At 37.3% G+C, this 23,081-nt stretch overlaps 1 protein-coding gene across 1 annotated transcript; it reads left to right on the plus strand.

Annotated features, from left to right (window-relative positions):
• The first annotated feature begins 275 nt into the window (after window positions 1-275).
• On the plus strand, window positions 276-21,757 carry LOC131427701 (dynein assembly factor with WDR repeat domains 1). Its single transcript, XM_058591135.1, has 9 exons — window positions 276-411; window positions 471-543; window positions 609-812; window positions 7,076-7,198; window positions 7,268-7,585; window positions 7,655-8,180; window positions 8,675-8,910; window positions 20,747-20,849; window positions 21,155-21,757. Exons 1-6 carry the CDS (start codon window positions 372-374, stop codon window positions 8,148-8,150), a joined length of 1,254 nt encoding a protein of 417 aa, XP_058447118.1. The 5' UTR covers window positions 276-371; the 3' UTR covers window positions 8,151-8,180; window positions 8,675-8,910; window positions 20,747-20,849; window positions 21,155-21,757.
• Window positions 21,758-23,081: the final 1,324 nt, after the last annotated feature.

A 23,081-nucleotide genomic window follows, 5' to 3' on the forward strand; every position in this document is an offset into this window, starting at 1 on the left:
AGCCAATCATTCGAGCTCACAGTTCAGATTAGCAAATTATCGGATATTGATGACATCCGTCATGTGTCGACATACAAAATTGAATATGTCGACTACAATCAACAAGTGGCGCGTCTTTAGTAAAACATAAACAACCAATTGAAACAATTTCTATGGTGACCATAACCATGATAACAAAAAACACGTGGATTTGAATCCGAACAACAAATAGTCAATTCCTCCACTATCGATCCAACAGTCGTAACGAATTTCTTCACACATTCGTTTGTTCCTTCTCATCTAGTGCGGACGTTCTGCCGAAATTTGCGCCAAATTTTGATAGTTATTTGTTGTAACATTGATAAACTTTTAGCCAGACAAGACTTCCAAAAATGAGATTAATAAAAATATATCTGCGATATTATCCACCAGGTAAGAACCTTTGAATTATTCATTTGTAAAATTTATACCGTTCTCAATTTAATTTGCAGGCATTGCCCTCAATTACAAGAAAAGAGATGTTGAAGAAACAAAAATAATAGATTTGTTCGATCTTACTCCTAGGTTAGTCATAACGATAAAGTATTACATTTTTTAATAAAATCTTAAATATTGCAAAATTCTTACAGTTGTGACCTCCAAACACTAACCAAGAAAATCGCAACATCCGAACCATTAATAACACAAGAAATTTTTCCTCAGATGATAGAGATTCTTGAAAAACTTCAAAAAAAACTCAAGGAACCCGTGAAAACAAAGTTCTACCTCTTTAAAACCCTACAAACGCACATCCTTCCATTGACGAATGTGTCCTTCGACAAATCTGGAAAGAAGTGAGTACCTTTTTATTTTAGTGTCGTCTATCAAACCGAACCAATAACTTCGTACTGGGATTGCATCGCGGAATCGGTATTGCAGACAAATCGATCGTTATTAATAACATCGGTACGATTTCGTGCAACATGAACATTCCCAGCTATCATTGGCATTGAAAGTGAGTTCATGAATAATCGGAGGTGTTATAGTGCAAACATAGAAAAGAGAAAAAAAAACAAGTTAGCTGTCCCGGCGTCGACCGTTGTCATGTCATGTTTGGTGAAACGAACTAATGGATTAACTATAGCGTGATGGAATACATTTTAGCACCTTGCTCATACTTGAACTTGTAAACATTCCAAAATGACAGGTTAGTTGTTCTCTTTGAGAAATAGCTTCCATATTTTTGTACAGTTTGAAATTCATTGCCAATATTTTTCCAACGTAAAATTGAAGGTTGCTTTTCAACCTTCTTCAAAGTTGTGTTGATAAATTAGTAAAATTACAGAAACCGAGAAAAAAGTTCCATTTTCTCCTTTAGCTCTGTTTGAAACAATCAGGACCGAATAAGAAGTCGTTTTGACTCGAATTCTTTGAAATCATGGAGAAAATTCCAGACAAATGATGTAGAAATACATATCTTCTGAAAAAGTTGCTTATTCAATTTTGTTTTGCCTAATGATTGATTATTAGCTCGGCAAAGCAATTCTTGTATTGACAAAGACTGCAGAATATCTTCAGTTCAGTTAATGATGTGCTCATATGCAAGACCCTGTCATTTTTTAAGCATCGGACCTAAGAAATGACATAGTTTAACTACGCTCCTAACTTTTAATATATCCGGTTGAAAAAAAGATCTATTGTTATTATTTGATGAGCTCCAAGGCTTTGTTGTGCATGTTTTGGATTGTCCAATTAGAGTCGAATATGCAGTTAAGTTTTTAAGATTTTGAAAGTAGCTTCCCTATGTTTCTCTCAGAGAAGTCTTTGTCCCTATTGACGAAAAACTCTAGTAATTAATTTTCACAGCCTCTTGGTGCCAATTTCTTATCACTAAGAGTGTTTTGAAATGCAAAAAAATATGATAATCGATTGCCAATTGTGAACGTTTCAGCTCTAAATGATATAATTTTTTAACGTAGAGATCGAAATTCTACACGTATTTTTTTATTTCGATATGGTACGTGGAATTGTCGAGATATGACTTTTTTGAAGTTTCGCCAAGTTTACAAAAAAGAACCTTTTTTCAACAGCCCATACTGTAAAATAATGAAATGAATTAAAAAATCGAAAATCGTTATGGCAATCCGTTTAACGTTAAGACTCATGTTAGCAAAAATAGAAAACATTAATTTTTTGCAAGAAAATTATGTTTTGTGTGCACCTTGTAGGCAGAAAGCGAATAAAGTTGGGGAAAAGGATTTACGAGAGTATTAAAATAGTGATGACATACAGTTTTGGGAAAGATGCGGAATGATACAATTTTCACTTTTCAGTTGTGAGAGAAAATTCTGCTGATGCAATAGTGTGACTGATGACAATGACGACAATCTGTCTATATTCAGCGACTATACAGAAGTAATTCTGACATTTACTTACATTGTAACATTGCATTTTTTAATTTTTAAAATATCGATTGCCTTTTTAAAATGAACCATAACAGTTGAAACAGTGGAGAGCCGATGTCGGTTGCATTTCAAGAACATATTTGTAAATTTTTTTGTGTGTGCCGTTCGAATCGACTGAAAGGCAATAATTTTCATCGAATTTCTGCTGATTCTTCACATTAGAGGAGAATCAATTGCATTCCGATGACCCGTTCCGAATACAAAGCTATTCCGAGGTGTTCCAAGATCATTGTTTCATTGACCAGCCCCGCCTCAATGCAATGTTTGCATCGAATGGATTCAAACATTGCTCCGAACAAAACAGTTTGTTCACATCGAAATGTCACCTTGACAATAAGCATAAATCAAATATTGTTTGATCGATACTTTACGAAACATTGATCACTTATCTACTAAAAAAGTTATTTTATCAAATCCTTTCTAGATTTTTAAGACTTTCCCAGTTTTCCGATGCTTGCTAACGAGTTTAGTGGATTTACTTTCATTTTTTGGTATTATGCAACTTCATTACCGGTTTTCAGGCGAGTATACAGGGGGTGTTTTAGGGGTTCAAACCCCCTCCGAAACTCAAAAAATATATTATGAAAACATTTATCTTCAACTATTTAAAAGAATTATAAAATGAATAATTTTCAACAAACGATATCCAATAATTTTCCAAGTAATTGTAAACATATTTCATACGTACGGAAATCGATCAACATGTTCTGGAACACCCCCCAAAAATATTTCTGGGTACGCGGCTGCCGGTTTTGCATAATGGCACGATGCCAAACTCGACCAAAAAAGAGTCAGGAAGGGTAGCAGGTGTTTCTGAAGGCATTCTTCGTTACATATTGCATTATGTGTGCGTCACGCAATTTGCGATTTAAATGACTAACAAAATTCAAAGCCTTCCATATAATTTACAACTTCTAGGAATTATGTCTACTTCAATAACCAGTGCCAAGAAGACACTAGTTTGTATTTTACATCTCTCCCAACATGTCTATCATCAAATTGACACCATCCGTATTTTATGTTTCGGTGTTAAATAACGACTAATATAAATGCAACGTTACCTAATAGGTATTAAGGACTGAGGCCAGTGTGTTTTAGGGTGATTTAGAAGGCTATTTTCCCGCTTCAAATCTGATTTTTTCAGAAACGGTGACGAATATTAAAAAAAAAACAACTGACAATCTCTTATAAAATTAGTTTAGATTATTCTGTGAAAATTTCAGAATGATTCATTGACTTTAGCGGTGGGGAATGTCTTGTTTTCTGAAGGAAAAATGGCATAGCTGAAAAAGCCATCTTTCAACTTGTTCATTGAATATCTCGCCTTCAAACGTATGGATCAAAAATCTATCCTGACAATGTCTAGATAATTTAATTTAGATGCGATTAGTGCATAAAAACATAGGGGTTGTCGCGATAAAAATGAAGTGAATGTTATTTTTGTGAAGATAGAAGCCACGTAATTTTACGCGACCTGGCCAAGAAAATTTTGATATTTTCTGGCCCAGAAAGTTTTGATATTTTCGGTTACTAATTTAACTACATCACATAAAATCCAATAGAGCTAATGCTTAATTGGTAGCCTTTTTGAACCGATTTTATTTCTCTCTCATGTTTCGTTACGTTACTAGGAAACAAGAGCAGAAAACAGCGTCGCGCGCCATAGAAATCGACTTACCTTCACAAAAATAACATTCACTCCATTTTTATCGCGACAACTCCTATGTTTTTATGCACTAATCGCATCTAAATTAAATTATCTAGACATTGTCAGGATAGATTTTTTATCCATGCTTTTGAAGGCGAGATTTTCAATGAACAAGTTGAAAGACGGCGTTTTCAGCTATGCCATTCTTCCTTCAGAAAAAAGACTTTCCCGAACGCTAAAGTCAATGAATCAATCTGAAATTTTCACAGAATAATCTAAAGTAATTTTCTAAGAGATTGTCGGTTGGGTTTTTTATATTCGTCACCGTTTCTGAGAAAATCAGGTTTGAAGCGTGAAAATAGCCCTCTAAATCACCTTAAAACATACTGGCCTCAGCCCTTAATGCACAATGTTTTCATAAATAGTTTTTTAATTTTCATGACACCCTAACTTTAGTAAATGTTAATCATTACCAAAATTGTCAGCAATAACTTGACTGTTAGCTCGGAAAAAACACCCAAAATAAATCATGTTTTGTCGAGTCATCAATATTTAGGGATGAAAAGAATTTTGCTTTATTATTGTATGAAATAATGAACACAAAATCTAGGCTTGGTGAGTGTTTTAATAACAATGTGTTTTAATAACTATAACTCATGTATTGTCGAATCCATAAGATATTCGTAGGAAAATTATTATAGTGACAAATGTGATACATATTACAATGTCGTATACATTATAATAGAGGCAAATTTTTCATATTATTCTTCTGAAATATACCTCTGATTCATATCATGTTCCGGGATTAAACACAAACATAAGAAAATTACACAAATAAAAGCATTTTTTTTCTAGTACTTCACAACGCCTCGTTTTGGAAATAACACATGGATCAATAAGTCCCGAGACTAAAGCAGAGATGGCGCTCGTAGTAAACCAGTAACCACGTCTTTCTAGAGTACTAACCTTTGCTTGAAACGGGTCAAAATTTTAAGTCGATCCGACCAGAAACAGCTGAGTTATCGAGGTTGGAGTAAAGTCGTTTTGTAGTTTGTTTAAAAAATGGAAAAAACGGAGTTTCGTGTTTTGATAAAACATTGTTTTCTAATGGGTAAAAACACCGTGCAAGCGAAACAATGGATTGAAAAATGTTATCCGGACTCTTGTCCATCAAAAGCAACGATTTGTCGGTGGTTCGCCGAGTTTAAACGTGGTCGTACCAACACAAATGACGCGGAGCGCTCGGGTAGACCTGTGGAAGCCGTTACACCGGAAAATGTGAGTGAAGTGACAAAAATTATAATGAAAGATCGTAAAGTGAAGCTCCGTGAGATTGCTGAGATGACACAGATATCATATGGAAGTGTATTTACTATCCTTCATGTAAAATTGAGCATGAAAAAGGTTTTTTCCAAGTGGGTGCCGCGATTGTTTTCGATGGAACAAAAACAGCAACGAGTCGATGATTCAGTAAGCAGTTTATCGCTATTTACTCGCAACTAAAAAGATTTCTTGCGTCGTTACGTGACCATGGACGAGACATGGATACATCACTACACTCCAGAATCGAAGCGGCAGTCATCTGAGTGGCGCACAGCTGGCGAAAGTCGTCCGAAGCGTCCGAAAACGCAGCAGTCAGCTGGCAAAGTCATGGCGTCAGTTTTTAGGATATCATGGCGTGATTTCCATTGACTACCTCGAAAAAGATAAATCGATCAACAGTGATTATTATATTGACTTACTGGTGCGTTTGAAGGAGGAAATCGCAAAAAAACGACCGCACATGCAGAGAAAAAAATCTTTTTTCATCAAGACAATGCACCCTGCCACAAGTCGATGAAAACAATGGCGAAATTGAACGAATTGGGCTTTGATCTGCTTCCCCACACCCCATACTCGCCAGATTTAGCCCCCAGTGACTACTGGCTCTTTGCTGATCTTAAAAAATGCTTCAGGGAAAAAGGTTTGGCTCAAATGAGGAGGTCATCGCTGAAACTAAAGCTTATTCTGAAGCGAAAGATAATTTTTTTTATAAACATGGTATTGAAAAATTGGAAAAACGTTGGAACCATTGTATCACCCTAAAAGGTGATTATGAAAAAAAACAATGTTGTTTCCATTGTTAGTCTCGGGACTTATTGATCCATGTGTTACTGATTGAACAGCAAAATGTGAAAATGTGATATTTGTTCGTGTGTACGATCAATTTTGTGAGTAACTGTAGGTGCCAAACAAAAAGTGTTCTGTAAATAGCAGAAACTTTACGTCTGCTCAGTGGTTCAAAACTGCCGAGTTTTGCATTAAGAATTTCAATTTGAACTTCTATGCACTGATAAGTCCAAGACGAAACGCAAACAAAATTCAAAACGGTTATGTGACCTAAGCAAAAAATTAGGCCTACTCCTGAATGATAGAGAATCGGATTGAGTGAGTCGTTCAATGAAAAGATTGTCAAAGATTCTTAGGATTGTAGCACTAACCGAGTAATAGGTTTCAATGGTTCTATATGCCGAAAATCGGCAGCTAAGCCAGAATAGTCAAATTTCGGCCATTATTTTCGTCTTTGGGGTAAGCCTTTTGCATGGAATATAAAGTCTATCTTTTATTATCGAAAAATCGATTTCTGGTGCCACGTTGTCTAGTCAATTTTGCTAGTTACAATATTGGAAAAGGTTTACATTAAAGGCAGAAACGTTTTCTTTTTCATATTATTCTTTATTTTTCATATTATTCTTCTGAAATATACCTCTGATTATGAATCAGGATTCTATCCCGTTCCGAGATTCGTATACGAAACTACCGAAGGAAGTAACAAATGACTAGAATAGAATTTGTATCAATTTCTCATATTAACAATTATAAGACTGGTGGATTTGAAAAGGATTTTTATGACAAAACGGCTCTCACTTTTCGATTATGCCTCGTACATTAACAACTATGCTTCATGGAAACAAACAATAATCAATAAATCGATTATCAAATGAACCATTTAATACCATTTCAGATGCATCACAGGGTCTTATGACCGAACCTGCCGCATCTGGAACGTTGAGAGCGGCGATGAGGACAATATATTGAAAGGACACGAAAACGTCGTGTTTTCTGTCGCATACAACTATCCCAAATGGTAAAAAAGTAGTTTAATGCACAGAGTGATTCAAACGTGAAGTGATGTTTATTACTTACAATATTATAGTGACCGAATTCTTACCGGATCGTTCGATAAGACAGCCAAAATCTGGAATCCAACCTCGGGCAACTGTTTGAATACACTCTGGGGTCACACGGCTGAAATAGTTGCAGCTGAGTTCAATCCTAATCAAGGCGAACAGGTGGTAACGTGTAGCATGGATAACACGGCTCGAGTATTTCATTCGGAAACTGGTCAGGAAGTGCATCTGTTCGGAGGTCACAATGCCGAAGTGGTATCCGCTCGATTCAGTAAGGATGGAAACCTTATATTGACCGCATCATTTGACGAAACTGCCATTGTCTGGGATATGCGCACAAAGGAGTAATCTACCAATGCATAGCGTCATCAAATCAGGTATATAAATATTGTTTTCTTTTTTAACCTTTGTAGACATGCTATCGTCATTAGAGGACACGAAGCTGAGCTAAGTAATGCCGTTTGGAATTTCCAGTGTTCGCACATAGCCACAAGCTCACTGGATAAAACAGCCAAACTATGGGACGTAAGAAAACTTGACAGTTGCCAAGCGGTGGCCAACCATAAAGACGAGGTTCTAGACGTGACATTCAACTGTACCGGGACACGACTAGCCACCGGAAGTGCCGACTGTACGGCGAAGGTTTGGGACGTCACTGGCAATTTCGAACTGGTCACGATAATGGCTGGCCACAGTGACGAAGTATCAAAAGTTACTTTCAGTCCACCGAGTGGATTGCTTCTCACGGCTTCGGCTGATAAAACCGCTCGAATTTGGAACTCGGGAACAGGCATTTGCACGCAAACGTTGGGAGGACACGATGGCGAAGTGTTTTCGTGTTCCTTCAACTACTGTGGAGACGCGATCATTACTGCATCGAAGGACAACACCTGTAAAATATGGAGATGATACGACTGGTTCTCGGGGCAAGCATTTAAAGTATGTAACTGTATGAATATTATCTCTAACTTCAAACACATCAAACTCTAATGCCCCCACCGATTTCGGAATGGTTTCATTCATTCATGGCTGCCGTCTGTCTCATAACCTCATTCGTATTTGTAGTATCAGTTGAACTCATCGTCATCCGTGTTTTGTAATTTGTAATGTAACATAGCTTCAATCTATAAAACATTCGACTAGAATTGCAATTTACAACAAGAGCATAACAAAACAGTACAGTTTTAGTACAATATATCTCAATAAAAAATACATAGTTATTTTGAACGGTTTCATCTTTTTGACATAATGATAATACCCACTGCCAAAAATATGTCCCCTTGCACCGATATAACCTTTGAAAGCTGCTTTCTTCAACATTGCTATTAGACAACATGCAATCAAAATGTATGATTTGATAGTACAAGTATTGTTTATTTCGTTTCCAAATATTCTTTTTCATGCCTCCTTCTTGCCATCGTTACAAAGCGTAGCCGACAGTGAAAACAAAAAACTGCAATGTGGTATACAGCAGCAGACAGGCTGAACATTGGACCAAATATATGCTTAGATATTGATAGCCTAATCTTTAAAATGTCGGAATGTTGGAAAAATATGCATACAAATAAGTGAATATTCCGATTTGTAGTATACACCAGCTTGAGTACTGATAGTTTTTCTAGCTCTATTGTGCACAATTTTTGATTTTCCTGAAGCGTGTTTTACAAAGGTAAGTAACGTAATCTAATGCTCTGGAGATTATTAAAAAATATGTATTGCAATGGAAACAGAACTTCAACTTGATTACAACTGCACTACAACTGAATGTTGGAATTGTACGTGTGTTATGTGATAGAACATGTTTGATAGAACAAACCTTAAACTAGTTACTCTAAACACTTATCAACCATAACCGGAACAAAAGGGTTAGAATCGGATAAATTGCAAAAGCATATAGTGCGACCATAAGACTTTTCAAATGAAGCCAAGTTAGTTGGCAATTGAACTATCATGGAAAAAAGTGAAGAGAAAGTGGACAGTTTTTGTTCCTTTCACAAACTCTGACACATACCAGGTATACTGGAATCAACTATACTTTTTTTTTCTTTGTTTAAATGAAACATTAATTTTGAATGCGAAAATAAAAAAAAATATTCAAGGTATTGGCCATTGGTTCGAAACGGGAAAATAACGAGACAACAATATTTTTTCTATTGAATATTATTTTTTTGGCATTTAGAGTCTTCACAAAAGTTGTCTGAAATAGAATGGCACTTCTTTCGATGTCAAAAGTCATTAGGGTGATTCAGGGCTGCTGAGAAGAAGAAAGGAAAAGGAGTTCACCCCGGGCCAGAACATTTTCAGAGGCTCCCGGAAAACGAAGATTTCAAATTGTTTTTTTTAGATTTTTCATATAGAAAGGCTATGCAATCACTGTGAAAACCAACTTTTGAACGGAGACCCGGAGGGCCGAGTGTCATATACCAATCGACTCAGTTCGTCGAGATCCCAAAATGTCTGTATGTGTATGTGTGTATGAGACAAATAATGTCACTCGATTTTTTCAGAGATGAATGAACCAATTTTCACAAACTCAGATTTAAATGAAAGGTCTCATAGTTCCATAGATTGCTATTGAATTTTATCGCGATCCGACTTCCGGTTCCGGAATTACAAGGCAGTATGTGCAAATCTATGTGCTGGTCTTACAAACCAGTTGTCGTATGTTCGAGCCCTGACCTGGAAGGATTCGTAGTGTCAGTAGAATCGTAGCACTAGCCATGCATGGTTCTGTACACTCTGAATCGGCTGCGAAGTCTGTTGAAACAGAAGGTGAAATTCCACTACAGGAATGTAATACCAAGGCTTTGGTATGTGCAAATCTACGAGAAAATGCGGAATCAATTTTCTCGGAAATTTCTTAACCGATTTTCACAAACTGAGCTGCAAATGAAAGGCTCTGAAATTCTCTAAAAAGTCACCTAAAAGTTTATCCAGGTCAGACTTTCGGCTCCGGTATTACAGCGCGACAAGTGAAAAATTTTCAATTTCATCAACATTTTTGCAAAAGTGATGGTGAAAAGAGGTAGTGGATATATAAATCTTTTTTGGGACTACTACAACGGTTAAACCAATTTTCACAAATCATGATTCAAATTAAAGCTCTCAGTGTCTTAAGAGATACTGTGTAATTTCATCCAGATCCGACTTCCAGTTCCGAAATCATAGGATAATGAGTATCAAAACTTTCAAACTGTCATACAAAATGATGCGAAATCGGTACGCATTGGTACGTGCTGGTACGGAAGAAGAAAACACCACCGCCTAACACACTGCGTGCTTTGTTCAATTTTGTATAGCGTGCAGGGTTGCCACTTTTAAATCTATATTGACTTGACATAACTGTTTACAAATTGAAAAGGTGATGCTAGTTTATACCAAAGATAGTTTTTGATTTTATTCAAGTTTGAAAAAAAAATCTTTACAGGATCTTCTAGTGATGTTTTTGAAAACATAAGTAATATGAGAAAGGCATCCTTACACCACTAGAAGGATTAAAAAGGTTTGTTTTTGCGTGAATACGCCTTACTTAATCCTTTTCAAAAACGTTGCAGTGCAAGAATGGACAGAACTCAATCGTGAACATCTCTTATTGTACTTTTCACGGCAATATAATTTTTGCTTCATGTCATTGGAAAGTTTCAGGTTCAGGTTGAAAATTCGAATCCATGTCCAGAATAAAAAAACGCAAGAGTACGAGTATCGATATTTGTTAGATATTTGGAATTGTGAATGGACCGTGTCATTTTTTTTCATATTCACGTCATCCATTTTTGAAAAAAAAATTAAAAATAAAAGCACGTTTGGCATGTAAATTAGTCCAACTTACTTTATTAAAAGTATATCTTAATTCGATGATATTCCTATAATAACCAATTTTTAAGATACTTCTCATTCATATAGAGGTCCATAATATTATAGTCCCAAAAACACCCTCTCAGATTACTTAGTTACAAAAAAAACCTCTCAGATTTCTTCTCAAACTATTCTTATTTTATGGCTTTTCAGAAACCGTGTTGGAACATTTTTATCGAGCTGGCATCTTCTTCTAAATCTTCTTAACCCCATCCTATAGTCTGTTTTAACAGTAATTACGTAGCCGTCCTGTAAAAAAAAAACATAATACGAATTATGAGAATAAGATTCAAAAGCCCCAAATGAGAAGAATTAGGATAAAACAGAGACCAAATCGTTACGTGCGGTCATTCCTACTGTTTGTCTTTGAATCGCTGAAGTTTACTTCTTTAAACAGATCAATTTCGGCAGATCGCATTTATCGAAAATGTGTATCAAAATTTAGAAAAAAAAACGTGGTAAAACGATATAGAAAACTGTGCGTGGTCAATAAATATTTCTGTATTTTGTGAAATTTCCTACGTAATTGAATTGTTGGAGTTTGCTACATAGAATAACTTTAGTCGGTCATATTCAACATGCCTCGGGAATGTAGATCAAAATTCAACTAAAATCTGTAGCGAAGGAAAATTACCCAGCAACCAATAGTTCCCAAGTTACTGAAAAAATCCAATCTCTTGCTGCTTAAAAATACACGAGAAACTTTCGACAACTTGAAAGTACATAACATATTCTGCGTGAACGTTCACATTGCTCAAAATACACGTGGAGCATTTGTCAACCTGGAAATAAGCGAATAATAATGAGTATATTTGCAAAGCAGATAGTTTTTGGTTTCACTTATCTTTTCACGGAATATAAAAATTATTTTCCTTCGTTCATTTTCTAGCTTTACAAGAAATGGCGACGTGGTGTTTTGCAAAATCGAAGAGACATTACCGAGTTTCAGTGAAGGCAAACTCACTGTTCGGAATCTCGGCAAACGGATTTGTAGATTTTGGTGTATTTATTTTTTATTGACATGCTCAGCATAATATCGAAAGTCCCACGACAAAAGGGCCTAACTGCAAATGACAGTTTCTCTTTGTTTACTTTTTCTTTCACGATTTATCGGATTGATTTTATATTTCGCAAAACTTTCAAGTTAAAACTACAAGCTTTCGATTTATATTGGAAAGTTGCAGTAATTTTTCTCCGTAATAATCAAAAGAGAAAGTAAACAAATTGGAGCTCTCATTTGCAGTTAGGCCCTTTTGTCGTGGGACTGTCGGTATGATGCCAAAATTTAAGGATCAAGAGTAAACCAAGGTAACGTTTGATGGAAAATTGCTTACATTTCATGAATGTAGATTTTAATTCCCTAATAAAAAAGATAGCAACACTGCTTCAATGCATTTGTATTAGATTGCGCTACACGAAATGAACAAAACTAAATATTTTCTGTTACAAAAGCAGTTTTCCGGAAAAATAAATAGTTTTACAACAACATTACATATCCATTGCCTTTCGCGTGTTAAATCGAAGGTTCCTATTTTGCGGATTTACTTATAGAAGGTACGCGTAAAGCTTTATATCGCAATAATTTCTGCAAGGGAAAATCCATATAGGAATGTGTTTGTTGCTAATCAAATGTGTGAGTGGAAGTTATCTGAAACTGAAATAATTTTTCTCGAGCAGTTTTCAGAAAAACGGAAAAGTTTTAGACTACGATTTTCGCTTTTCATGAATTGCTTTTAGGCCATCGTCCAAGTACCATGCGCTCGGGTGGTTTTTTGGAAATTTTCGATGGAAATTTCGAAAAATTTGTCAAAACCAAAAACATACAGATCTTTGAAAAGCTTTTATCTATCTGCAGGGCAAAAATGGTTGAAAAATTCGGAGGATTTTACGAGTCTTATCAAAAATAGCTCTGAAAAATGAGTGTTTTTGTGATTTTTCACAATTATTTGGAAAAATAATGCGATGACGTACTTTTTTTTCAAATAAACCTTATGATGGCTACAAACATTACATTCGGACACATTTTTGGAAAGCCTTTTCACACTTTTCATAGAAAATCAACGAATTTAAAAAATTTCAACGAAATCGGTTACATAAAATTCGTTGATTTTCCATGAAAAGCGTGAAAAGGTTTTCCAAAAATGTGTCCGAATGTTATCTTTGTAGCCATCATAATGTTTATCTCATTGCCGTTTCAACCTTCCGAGTGAACGGACGTGCTTTGTGTTTACTGCGAAAGCGTTGAAAACCAGTGCCGTGTGTGATAAAGTGACCGGACGATCAAAACTAGATCGCTATTGTGTAATAGACAATAGTGCTTTTTCCTGTGAGAGGTTTTATGCACATTATATACTGAAGCAGTGTATTGTTGTGAGCGGACGATCGAAACAGTACCGTTAGCCGGTGATTGTTCGATCGATCAAAACAGGCCCAGCGGTGTACGTGATATCACTGTGCGGATTAAAAATAAGTGTGTTTTTTCCTCTCGGAGGTTTTTTGCACACCATCGCAGCGGCGATACGCCGATCGACGAGGGCTAGGCCTTGGTGGCCCCCGTTGGATTTAAGTTAAGTATCATTATTTAGTTTTTTTTCCTTCCTGCATTCGACTGTTCTATTTCTCCCCGATTCACTTAATTCTGTGCGGAGGTAGCTCCGCAACATGTCTAGTCTAAATTCTGACCCCCCCGTTCCCGATGATCAAATGGAGACTTCCCTTGACTATAAAAAGTCTCGCATAAAGAGCTATCCGAATGGGCTCGCACTACCGGCCGGTCCTTATGCGGTCTATTTCCGGACCAAATCGAAAGAAAAAAAATTAAATATTTTAAAAATATCGCGGGACCTGTCCTCGCGATACAATACTATAAAAAGTTTTGATAAGATACGTCCAGACAAGCTCAGGGTCCTGTTTACCAGTTCAAAACAGGCTAATGAGCTCGTTCAAAATGATCCTTTTACGCGGGAGTACCGCGTCTACGTGCCAGCTCGCGAAGTAGAAATCGACGGTGTGGTCACCGATTCGAGTTTGACTTGCGAGGACGTTCTTAAGTACGGGGCGGGTTGTTTTAAAGACCCCTCACTTAAGAATGTCAAGATACTGGATTGCAAGCGATTGCATTCAGTATCGATCGCCGGGGATGGAACAAAGTCCTATCCCCAATCAGACTCTTATCGTGTGACCTTCGCCGGTTCTGCTTTGCCCAACTACATCCTCTTGGACCGGGTTCGTTTGCCTGTTCGCCTATTCGTACCCCGAGTAATGAACTGTACTAATTGCAAAAAACTGGGGCATACAGCTACCCATTGCAGCAATAAGCCACGTTGTGCTAACTGTGGGGAAGCTCATGCGGACGGCTCTTGCGGTAAGGATGCTGAAAAGTGTCTCTACTGTAAGGAGGGTCCGCATGACCTCTCTGATTGTCCCGCTTACAAACTGCGAGGTGATCGAATGAAGCGTTCCCTAAAGGAGCACTCCAAGCGTTCTTTCGCAGAGATGCTTAAAAGTGCCACCCCTCCTAAACAGACAACGAACCCATATGCCTGCTTGTCAACTGACGAGAGCGATTCTGACGACCCTTTGGAAGGTCCATCTTCGGCGGTCCCTCATAGCTGTAGGAAAAGAATAAATAAATCCTCTCATAAGCTACCTAGTAAGGGTTCGAAGGTGTCTTCCGAAGGGCTTCGAAAAGTTACAGCTAACGGGAATCGGGACACAACACCGAAGCAAAAAGCTCCTGGTCTCGGAAAACTCAATTCCGAGATGGAATTCCCACGACTTCCCGGGACTACAAAATCCCCAAGCGTCCCAGAAAATCTACCAGAGAACCAACTAGGTGCTGGACTTATCAAGTTCTCTGATGTTGTGGACTGGATTTTTACAACTTTCAATATTTCAGACCCTCTTAGAAGCATTTTAATTGCTTTCATGCCAACAGTAAAAACATATTTGAAGCAGTTGACTGCAAATTGGCCCCTTCTCTCAGCGATTGTATCCTTCGATGGCTAAATCATCCACCGAGGTCACGGATCTAATCACTGTTTTACAGTGGAATTGCAGAAGTATCATCCCAAAAATAGATTCTTTTAAATTTCTAGTAAATAATCTGAAATGTGACGCATTTGCATTGTGCGAAACTTGGCTAACTTCTGAAATATCCTTAAACTTCCACGATTTTAACATTATTCGCCTGGATCGAGATGATCCCTATGGAGGAGTACTTTTAGGGATCAAAAAGTGCTATTCTTTTTATCGAATTAACCTCCCCTCGATACCAGGTATTGAAGTTGTCGCATGTCATGTTACAATCAAAGGTAAGGACCTTTGTATTGCTTCCATCTACATTCCCCCTAGAGCCTTGGTTGGGCATCGGTGGCTCAGTAATATCATAGAGCTCCTTCCCGCACCGACGTTGGTTTTAGGAGACTTTAACTCACACGGTACGGGATGGGGCTGTCTTCACGACGATAACAGATCAGCTATGATCCATGATATTTGCGACAACTTCAATATGACAATCTTGAATACGGGAGAAATGACACGGATTCCTGCACCACCAGCAAGACCAAGTGCGCTGGATTTATCCCTTTGCTCGACATCGCTACGGTTGGATTGCACGTGGGAGGTAATTCCTGATCCCCACGGTAGTGATCATCTACCGATCGTAATATCAATCACCAGCGGCTTAAAACCATCGAAGACAATCAATGTTTCGTATGACCTCACACGAAATATTGATTGGAATAGCTATGCGACCTCGATATCTGAGAAACTTGAAAGAACTCAACAACTTCCTCCGGAGGAAGAGTACACGTTTTTGGCTGGCTTGATTCTCGATACTGCGATTCAAGCTCAGACGAAACGTGTACCCGGCGCAAAAACTAACATCCGTCCTCCCAACCCGTGGTGGGACAAAGAGTGCACAAATTTAAACGCGGAGAGAGCCTCCGCGTATAAAAAATTCAGAAAAAATGGAACACCTGATAATTACCGGAATTACGCGGCGTTAGACGTTAAAACTAAGAACTTGATTAGAGCCAAGAAACGCGGTTACTGGCGTCGGTTTATAGACGGCTTAACGAAAGAAACATCTATGAGCACTCTTTGGAACACAGCCCGACGAATGCGCAATCATAACACCACGAATGAAAGCGAGGAATACTCCAACCGCTGGATATTCGATTTCGCTAAAAAAGTATGCCCAGACTCTGTTCCGGAACAGAAGATCACCCGCGCCGCGACACCAAATACAAACGAATCACCGTTTTCGATGGTAGAGCTCTCACTTGCACTTTTGTCATGTAACAATAAAGCCCCGGGATTAGACAGAATAAAATTCAACTTGTTGAAAAATCTGCCTGACCCCGCCAAAAGGCGCTTGCTGAATTTATTCAACAAGTTCCTCACTGGTAATATTGTCCCACACGACTGGAGACAAGTCAGAGTTATCGCCATTCAAAAACCAGGGAAACCAGCCTCCGATCACAATTCGTATCGGCCGATTGCTATGCTTTCCTGTATCCGGAAATTGTTCGAAAAAATGATTCTGTTTCGTCTAGACAATTGGGTCGAAACTAATGGTTTACTTTCAGATACACAATTTGGTTTCCGCAGGGGCAAAGGAACGAACGATTGTCTTGCGTTGCTCTCAACAGAAATTCAAATGGCATTTGCTCGTAAAGAACAAATGGCATCAGTTTTCCTAGACATTAAGGGGGCTTTTGACTCAGTTTCTATAAATATCCTATCTGAGAAGTTGCATCAGCATGGTCTTTCGCCAGTTTTGAACAACTTTTTACATAATCTATTGTCTGAGAAACACATGTACTTTGCGCATGGTGATTTGTCGACAATACGATTCAGCTACATGGGTCTTCCTCAGGGCTCATGCTTAAGCCCCCTTTTATACAATTTTTACGTAAGTAATATCGATGAATGTATCAACACATCTTGCACGCTAAGACAACTTGCCGACGACAGCGTTGTGTCTATTATAGGACCCAAAGCTGCCGATCTCCAAGGACCATTACAAGATACTCTCGACAACTTATCATCATGGGCTCTTCAAATGGGTATCGAGTTCTCTACGGAGAAAACTGAGCTGGTTGTATTTTCGAGGAAGCGAGAACCAGCACAATTACAGCTTCAACTAGGGGGTGAAACCATAGCTCAGGCCTTCACATTTAAATATCTCGGGGTCTGGTTCGACTCCAAAGGCACCTGGGGATGTCACATTAGGTATCTGAAACAAAAATGCCAGCAGAGAATCAACTTTCTTCGTACAATAACCGGAACTTGGTGGGGTGCTCACCCAGGAGACCTGATCAGGTTGTACCAAACAACGATATTGTCCGTTATGGAATATGGATGCTTCTGCTTCCGATCAGTGGCGAACACTCATTTCATCAAGCTGGAAAGAATTCAGTATCGTTGTTTGCGTATTGCCTTGGGTTGCATGCAATCGACTCATACGATGAGCCTCGAAGTGCTGGCGGGCGTTCTTCCACTGAAAAACCGGTTCTGGGATCTCTCATATCGTTTGCTCATTCGATGCGACATTTTGAATCCTCTGGTGATTGAAAACTTCGAAAGGTTAGTTGAGCTTAACTCTCAAACCCGTTTTATGTCCTTGTATTTTGATTACATGGCTCAGAATATTAATCCTTCTTCGTTTGTTTCCAACCGTGCTCATTTCTTGGATACTTCTGATTCTACTGTGTTTTTCGACACATCCATGAGAGAAGAAATTCATGGAATTCCGGATCACGTGCGCCCTCAAGTGGCCCCAAATATTTTTTATAATAAATTTAGAACAGTCAACTGTGAAAAGGTGTTTTACACTGACGGATCAAACATCAACGAGTCCACAGGCTTCGGCATCTTCAATCAAAACATCACCGCTTCTTACAAACTCAGTGATCCGGCTTCAGTTTACGTCGCAGAATTAGCTGCTATTCAGTACACCCTCGAGATCATTGAAACCATGCCCAAAGACCATTACTTCATTGTCACGGACAGTCTAAGTTCAATAGAAGCTCTCCGGGCAATGAAGCCAGGAAAGTATCCCCCATATTTCCTGGGGAAAATACGGGAACATTTGAGAACTTTATCTGAACGGTCTTATTTAATATCGTTAGTCTGGGTCCCTTCGCATTGTTCCATTCCGGGCAATGAAAAGGCAGACTTATTGGCTAAAGTGGGCGCATTGGAAGGTGATATTTATGAAAGACCAATCTGCTTCAATGAATTTTTCAGTATTTCTCGTCAGAAAACTCTCGAAAGTTGGCAAACTTCATGGACGAATGACGAACTGGGACGATGGCTACACTCCATTATCCCTAAGGTATCGACGAAACCTTGGTTCAAGGGGATGAACATGAGTCGTGATTTCATTCGCGTTATGTCACGGCTCATGTCAAATCACTATACATTCAACGCACATCTCCGGCGTATCGGGATCGTGGAGAACGGGCTCTGCACCTGTGGCGACGGTTATCAGGACATCGAGCATGTCGTGTGGTCGTGCGTAGAGTATCGTGACGCCAGGTCGAAGCTACTGGAATCCCTCAGGGCCCGAGGTAGACCGCCTGAGGTGCCGGTTCGGGATGTGTTGGCGAGTCGGGATAGTTCATATATGCTTCTCATATACCAGTACCTTAAACACATTGATATACAAGTGTAATGTGTTATTCCTCGCTCAGAAAATATAATCTCTACCTACAGGTTCGACACTAACATCCGCCCGATTCTCTCGATCCCCGTCCCTGTCCACCATCTTCATTGGAATTAACAAGATCTTTTTTTTTTGTCACTAACTTTTTCGTTCCCCTTTCCCTGTTTTTTCACCATCTCGATGGCAACTAATTAGATCTCTGTCGTTTTCAAACATTTTGTTCCCACACCCCTTTTTTACCCCGTTTCCCACCATATTTACTTCTTTTTTTCATTCTCTTCCGTAACATCACCATCACCGGAAGACCGCTCCAGTCAATGACCAGCATGCGGGCCACCCGCCGGGCCTTCGTAGCCTGGGGGTGTTTCCCGCGGACCCTCACGGACCGAAGAATGCGGCCAACATAGAAAATTACCATCGCCATCTGGAATCATCTCATCCTAAATTCAATTCACCGGCCACCGGGGATCGCCAGATACTATATTACATAATGATACTACTCTAGTTTTAAGTTAGACGATAATTAAGATTAGTAAATACCCTTGGCATCTTAGAGCTTAAGCCGTGTGCCTTAATATTATATTATATTATTGAATAAAAAAAAAATAATGTTTATCTGAAAAAAAATTTCATACCATCGAATTATTGTTTCAAATAATTGTGAAAGATCACAAAAAAACTCATTTTATCAGGGCTATTTTTGATAAGACCCGGAAAATCCTCCGAATTTTTCAGCCATTTTTGCCCTGCAGATAGGTAAAAGCTTTTCAAAGTTCTGTATTTTTTTGGTTAAACAAATTTTTCAAAATGTTCATCGAAAATTTCCAAAAACCACCCGCGCGCATAGTACTTGGACGATGGCCACGAATTTCAGAAAACAGCATGTGTATTACTGAACAATCAGTAAAACGTCGTGTTACGGATCTAATTCGGCATTTCTTCAGGTCGAGCTTGAGAATCGGTTTTAAGTGTGTGGGGTAAAATAGTATTTCACGCGGTTCTTTTAAGTACGCTACATAAATTGTTATACCATTTTACCATAAGCTATTTGGTCGATAGTTTTATACCTCCAAAATCCGTCGCGAATTTTATCAATTGTTTTCCACCGTGCAACGCTAAAATTTGAAATCTGTTTAATAAAATAGAGTACAATTTACCACACAGATAAAAATATTTCGCGAAATTACATCAATTTTCATGCACATATTTGGAGCAAACAATTGAATAGAAAAATGTTTTACAGTTATTCATTTTTCAATATACTTTGAAAGCAAAACTAAGCGTTTTTTTTTAAATATACAGTCTTGTTCATTGAAGAATCAATGCATTGCAATTTTACTTCGATAATGGTTTCCAATCAGATTTTCGATTCAACGGATGTCTATTTCATAGTACTATTGATTTACATGTCATGTAAAATGCATTATTTTTTTCTATGCATAATCAGCTTTTCATATTTAAATATGTAAATAATTTCTTATTTTCTCGGCACTTTTATCAAAAATGGAAAATAATTATCATAACCCATCTCTAAACATTTTGATAAAGGCATCAAATTCATATTATCATTCTAATATTCTACATTAAAATTAATAGTATTTAAATTGTTGTATTAACTACATTTTGCCTTAGCATGTTTTTGCGATAATGTCACTTATGTTTGAGTATGATAAAAGCGTGTATACATGAAACATTTTCAAAATATAAGTAACCTACAGATAACCCTAACCAAAGATAAAACCATTTGCTGTTCATGGCAATACATATGCATGAAAAAGGTTTGATAATGCAACATTGATACGTAACGGATAGCAGTATAATCAATTGCACCAAATTTGGTATTATTTTAATTTAAAAAGTGTTCTGCACACATCATTCCTGCTCATCGAATGTTATTGTTAACTAAAAGATTATGTAAAACGTGAAAAGAACGTTTTCTCCACTGATCACTCCCCTCCTTTCACTAACAACACTTCAGGTAGACGTGGTCCAATTCATTCAGCCCCTTCACACAAAGCCGTAATTGGCTGGAACCGCCAGTAAATAATTGAAAACAAAAGAAAGCTTTGCTATGTTAAAATGTGAGTACTATTCTCGGATAAGGATAAAAATAGTAACTCTACATCTTACATCGATTTATTTGAGACGATTAAAATCAACGAACAGTCCCTCAAATAGTATATAAAATAGATTAAAAATATAGTCAGAAGAAAATGGAAACTATAATTGTCACATAACATTTCATACAGATCATAAGCACACCCAACACAAGAACACTACTTAAAGAGAAACATTATAACATACATTCACAAAAACAATTATTTCAACAAAAACTTTAAGTATCATACTTTAACATTATGTATTCATTATATTTATATCGTTACAGATACTATTGCGACAAAAGTGTATAAAACTCATCGATTCCCCCGTGAAACGCTAGATTACAACGCAAAAAAAAACAACAATCAATACACAAAAATTACACTTAGGTTTACTGTTTGTTTCAAACAACGCAAACTTCCGTCAACACAACTCAAAAATATGCCTTGAATGTTTGCCTTTCAACAAATCTTTTCAACTACGGAATTATTAATGTATATTTTGATTCCTGTTAGATTAAAAGAATGGCGTTAAAATGATACATGCTTTCAAATCTAATTTTTGTTACAAGTACCATTAGTAAAAGTAACATATACTTATTCCTTGTGATGATAATGTAAAGTAGCAATAACGAAGACCTAAATAGGCGCAAATTTTTATCCATTTTAGAAATAAAGCAGTTTTACAAAGATTGTGTGTTATTTAGAATGAAGTACCGGTCAAATTTATTCACTCAAACAAACCTTAAAAGTATATCATTCAGTTGCTTCATTAGAATAAGTTTGATGCAAGCGCGTTGTGTTTCATAAATAAATTCATGAAATGATAAATTTCTAGAAATAAAAAGTTTTTTTATACTGTAAAGTGTTCGATTAGATTTATTGCATGACTGTAGTACACCCAAACCTCCATTTACGTAACTTATATATGTATATATGTATTATTATACGTACGCATGTGTGCAAATATTTGTATTTCCTAATACATATAAATGTTGGTGAAGTAAAAGCGATCATTTATATGTATAAATATATACACATATACGCAAACGAGTGAGTGTGTAAATATACACACATACATATATAAGGTTCGTAAATGGAGGTTTGGGTGTATAGCGTAATGATAGATTATCTTATCTATAGTTTGTTGAATTCCAAAAAAAAATCAAAGGATGCAAAACGATTCACATCTGGTTGAACCTGAACATGTAAATATAAAATATAAACAGATGCTTTCCTATGATGTCAAAGTGGAATTAAATGATTCACAATATAAAAATTATACCATTGTTAAAAAATTAAGGCATAACACAATGTGCCAAACTAATGTTCAACAAGCTAATGGAAACGTTATGTCGCAATGTAAAATAGTGTAAAAATATATTATTCTTCCTTTCACGTATGAATAACATCAATTCTTTGTACACAAGGAGATAATGTACAGACAAATAGTGACACTCAAGTAATAACTCCACCGCAGCAGAAGTTGCGTTAAACTAATTGGTACATACAAGCTATAACCGCCTCGTTAGCTGGTCCACTCAAAGCTAGTTCCCAGTCAACTCGTCTGGAATTTGATTCGAAATTCAGTATGATTTCCAAACAGATTCCGAATCAGATGCAACAACCGATTCCGACTCGGATCGGTTCGGAATCGGTTCTTGAATCTGATTCGAAATCCATTTGGAAATCATATTAAATTTCGAATCAAATTCCAAACGAGGTGATTGGGATGCCTTAGATAGAAGAGGTAGTGCATTGACGCATTAGCGTAACTAGAGTGCCTATAACCAGAGTGACGACTTCTCATCCGTAATGTTGGCAACAATTCAAAACATTTAATCCGAAATATTGGCAGTGTCGTTAGCTTTACACTAGGCAATTGATAGGTCGTTTGCTCCTTTGGAACTGGAAGCTGTCATTCCAAACGAACAGCTGTTCTCAACTCTGGTAACGTTAATACAGAAGTACTCAAACACCATCTGAAAATTATGTGTGTACTCTTTGTAATAAATGTCGAAAAGTTGTAGAAAACTTTAGACTCGTTTTATTATCACTTATCCACTTAAAAGACTGTTTCCAGGTTTAGACAAAGCGCACTTTTATTTGTCATTATTTCATGTATTTATTCGTCAAACAAATGATGACTACGCTTTCATGGTTTACAATGCGTATTTATTTAGCAAATATGACTTCTGCGGTTGACATAGTAGT

This window comes from Malaya genurostris, chromosome 2 (assembly GCF_030247185.1).
Source record: "Malaya genurostris strain Urasoe2022 chromosome 2, Malgen_1.1, whole genome shotgun sequence".
Classification (NCBI taxonomy): Eukaryota; Metazoa; Arthropoda; class Insecta; order Diptera; family Culicidae; genus Malaya; species Malaya genurostris.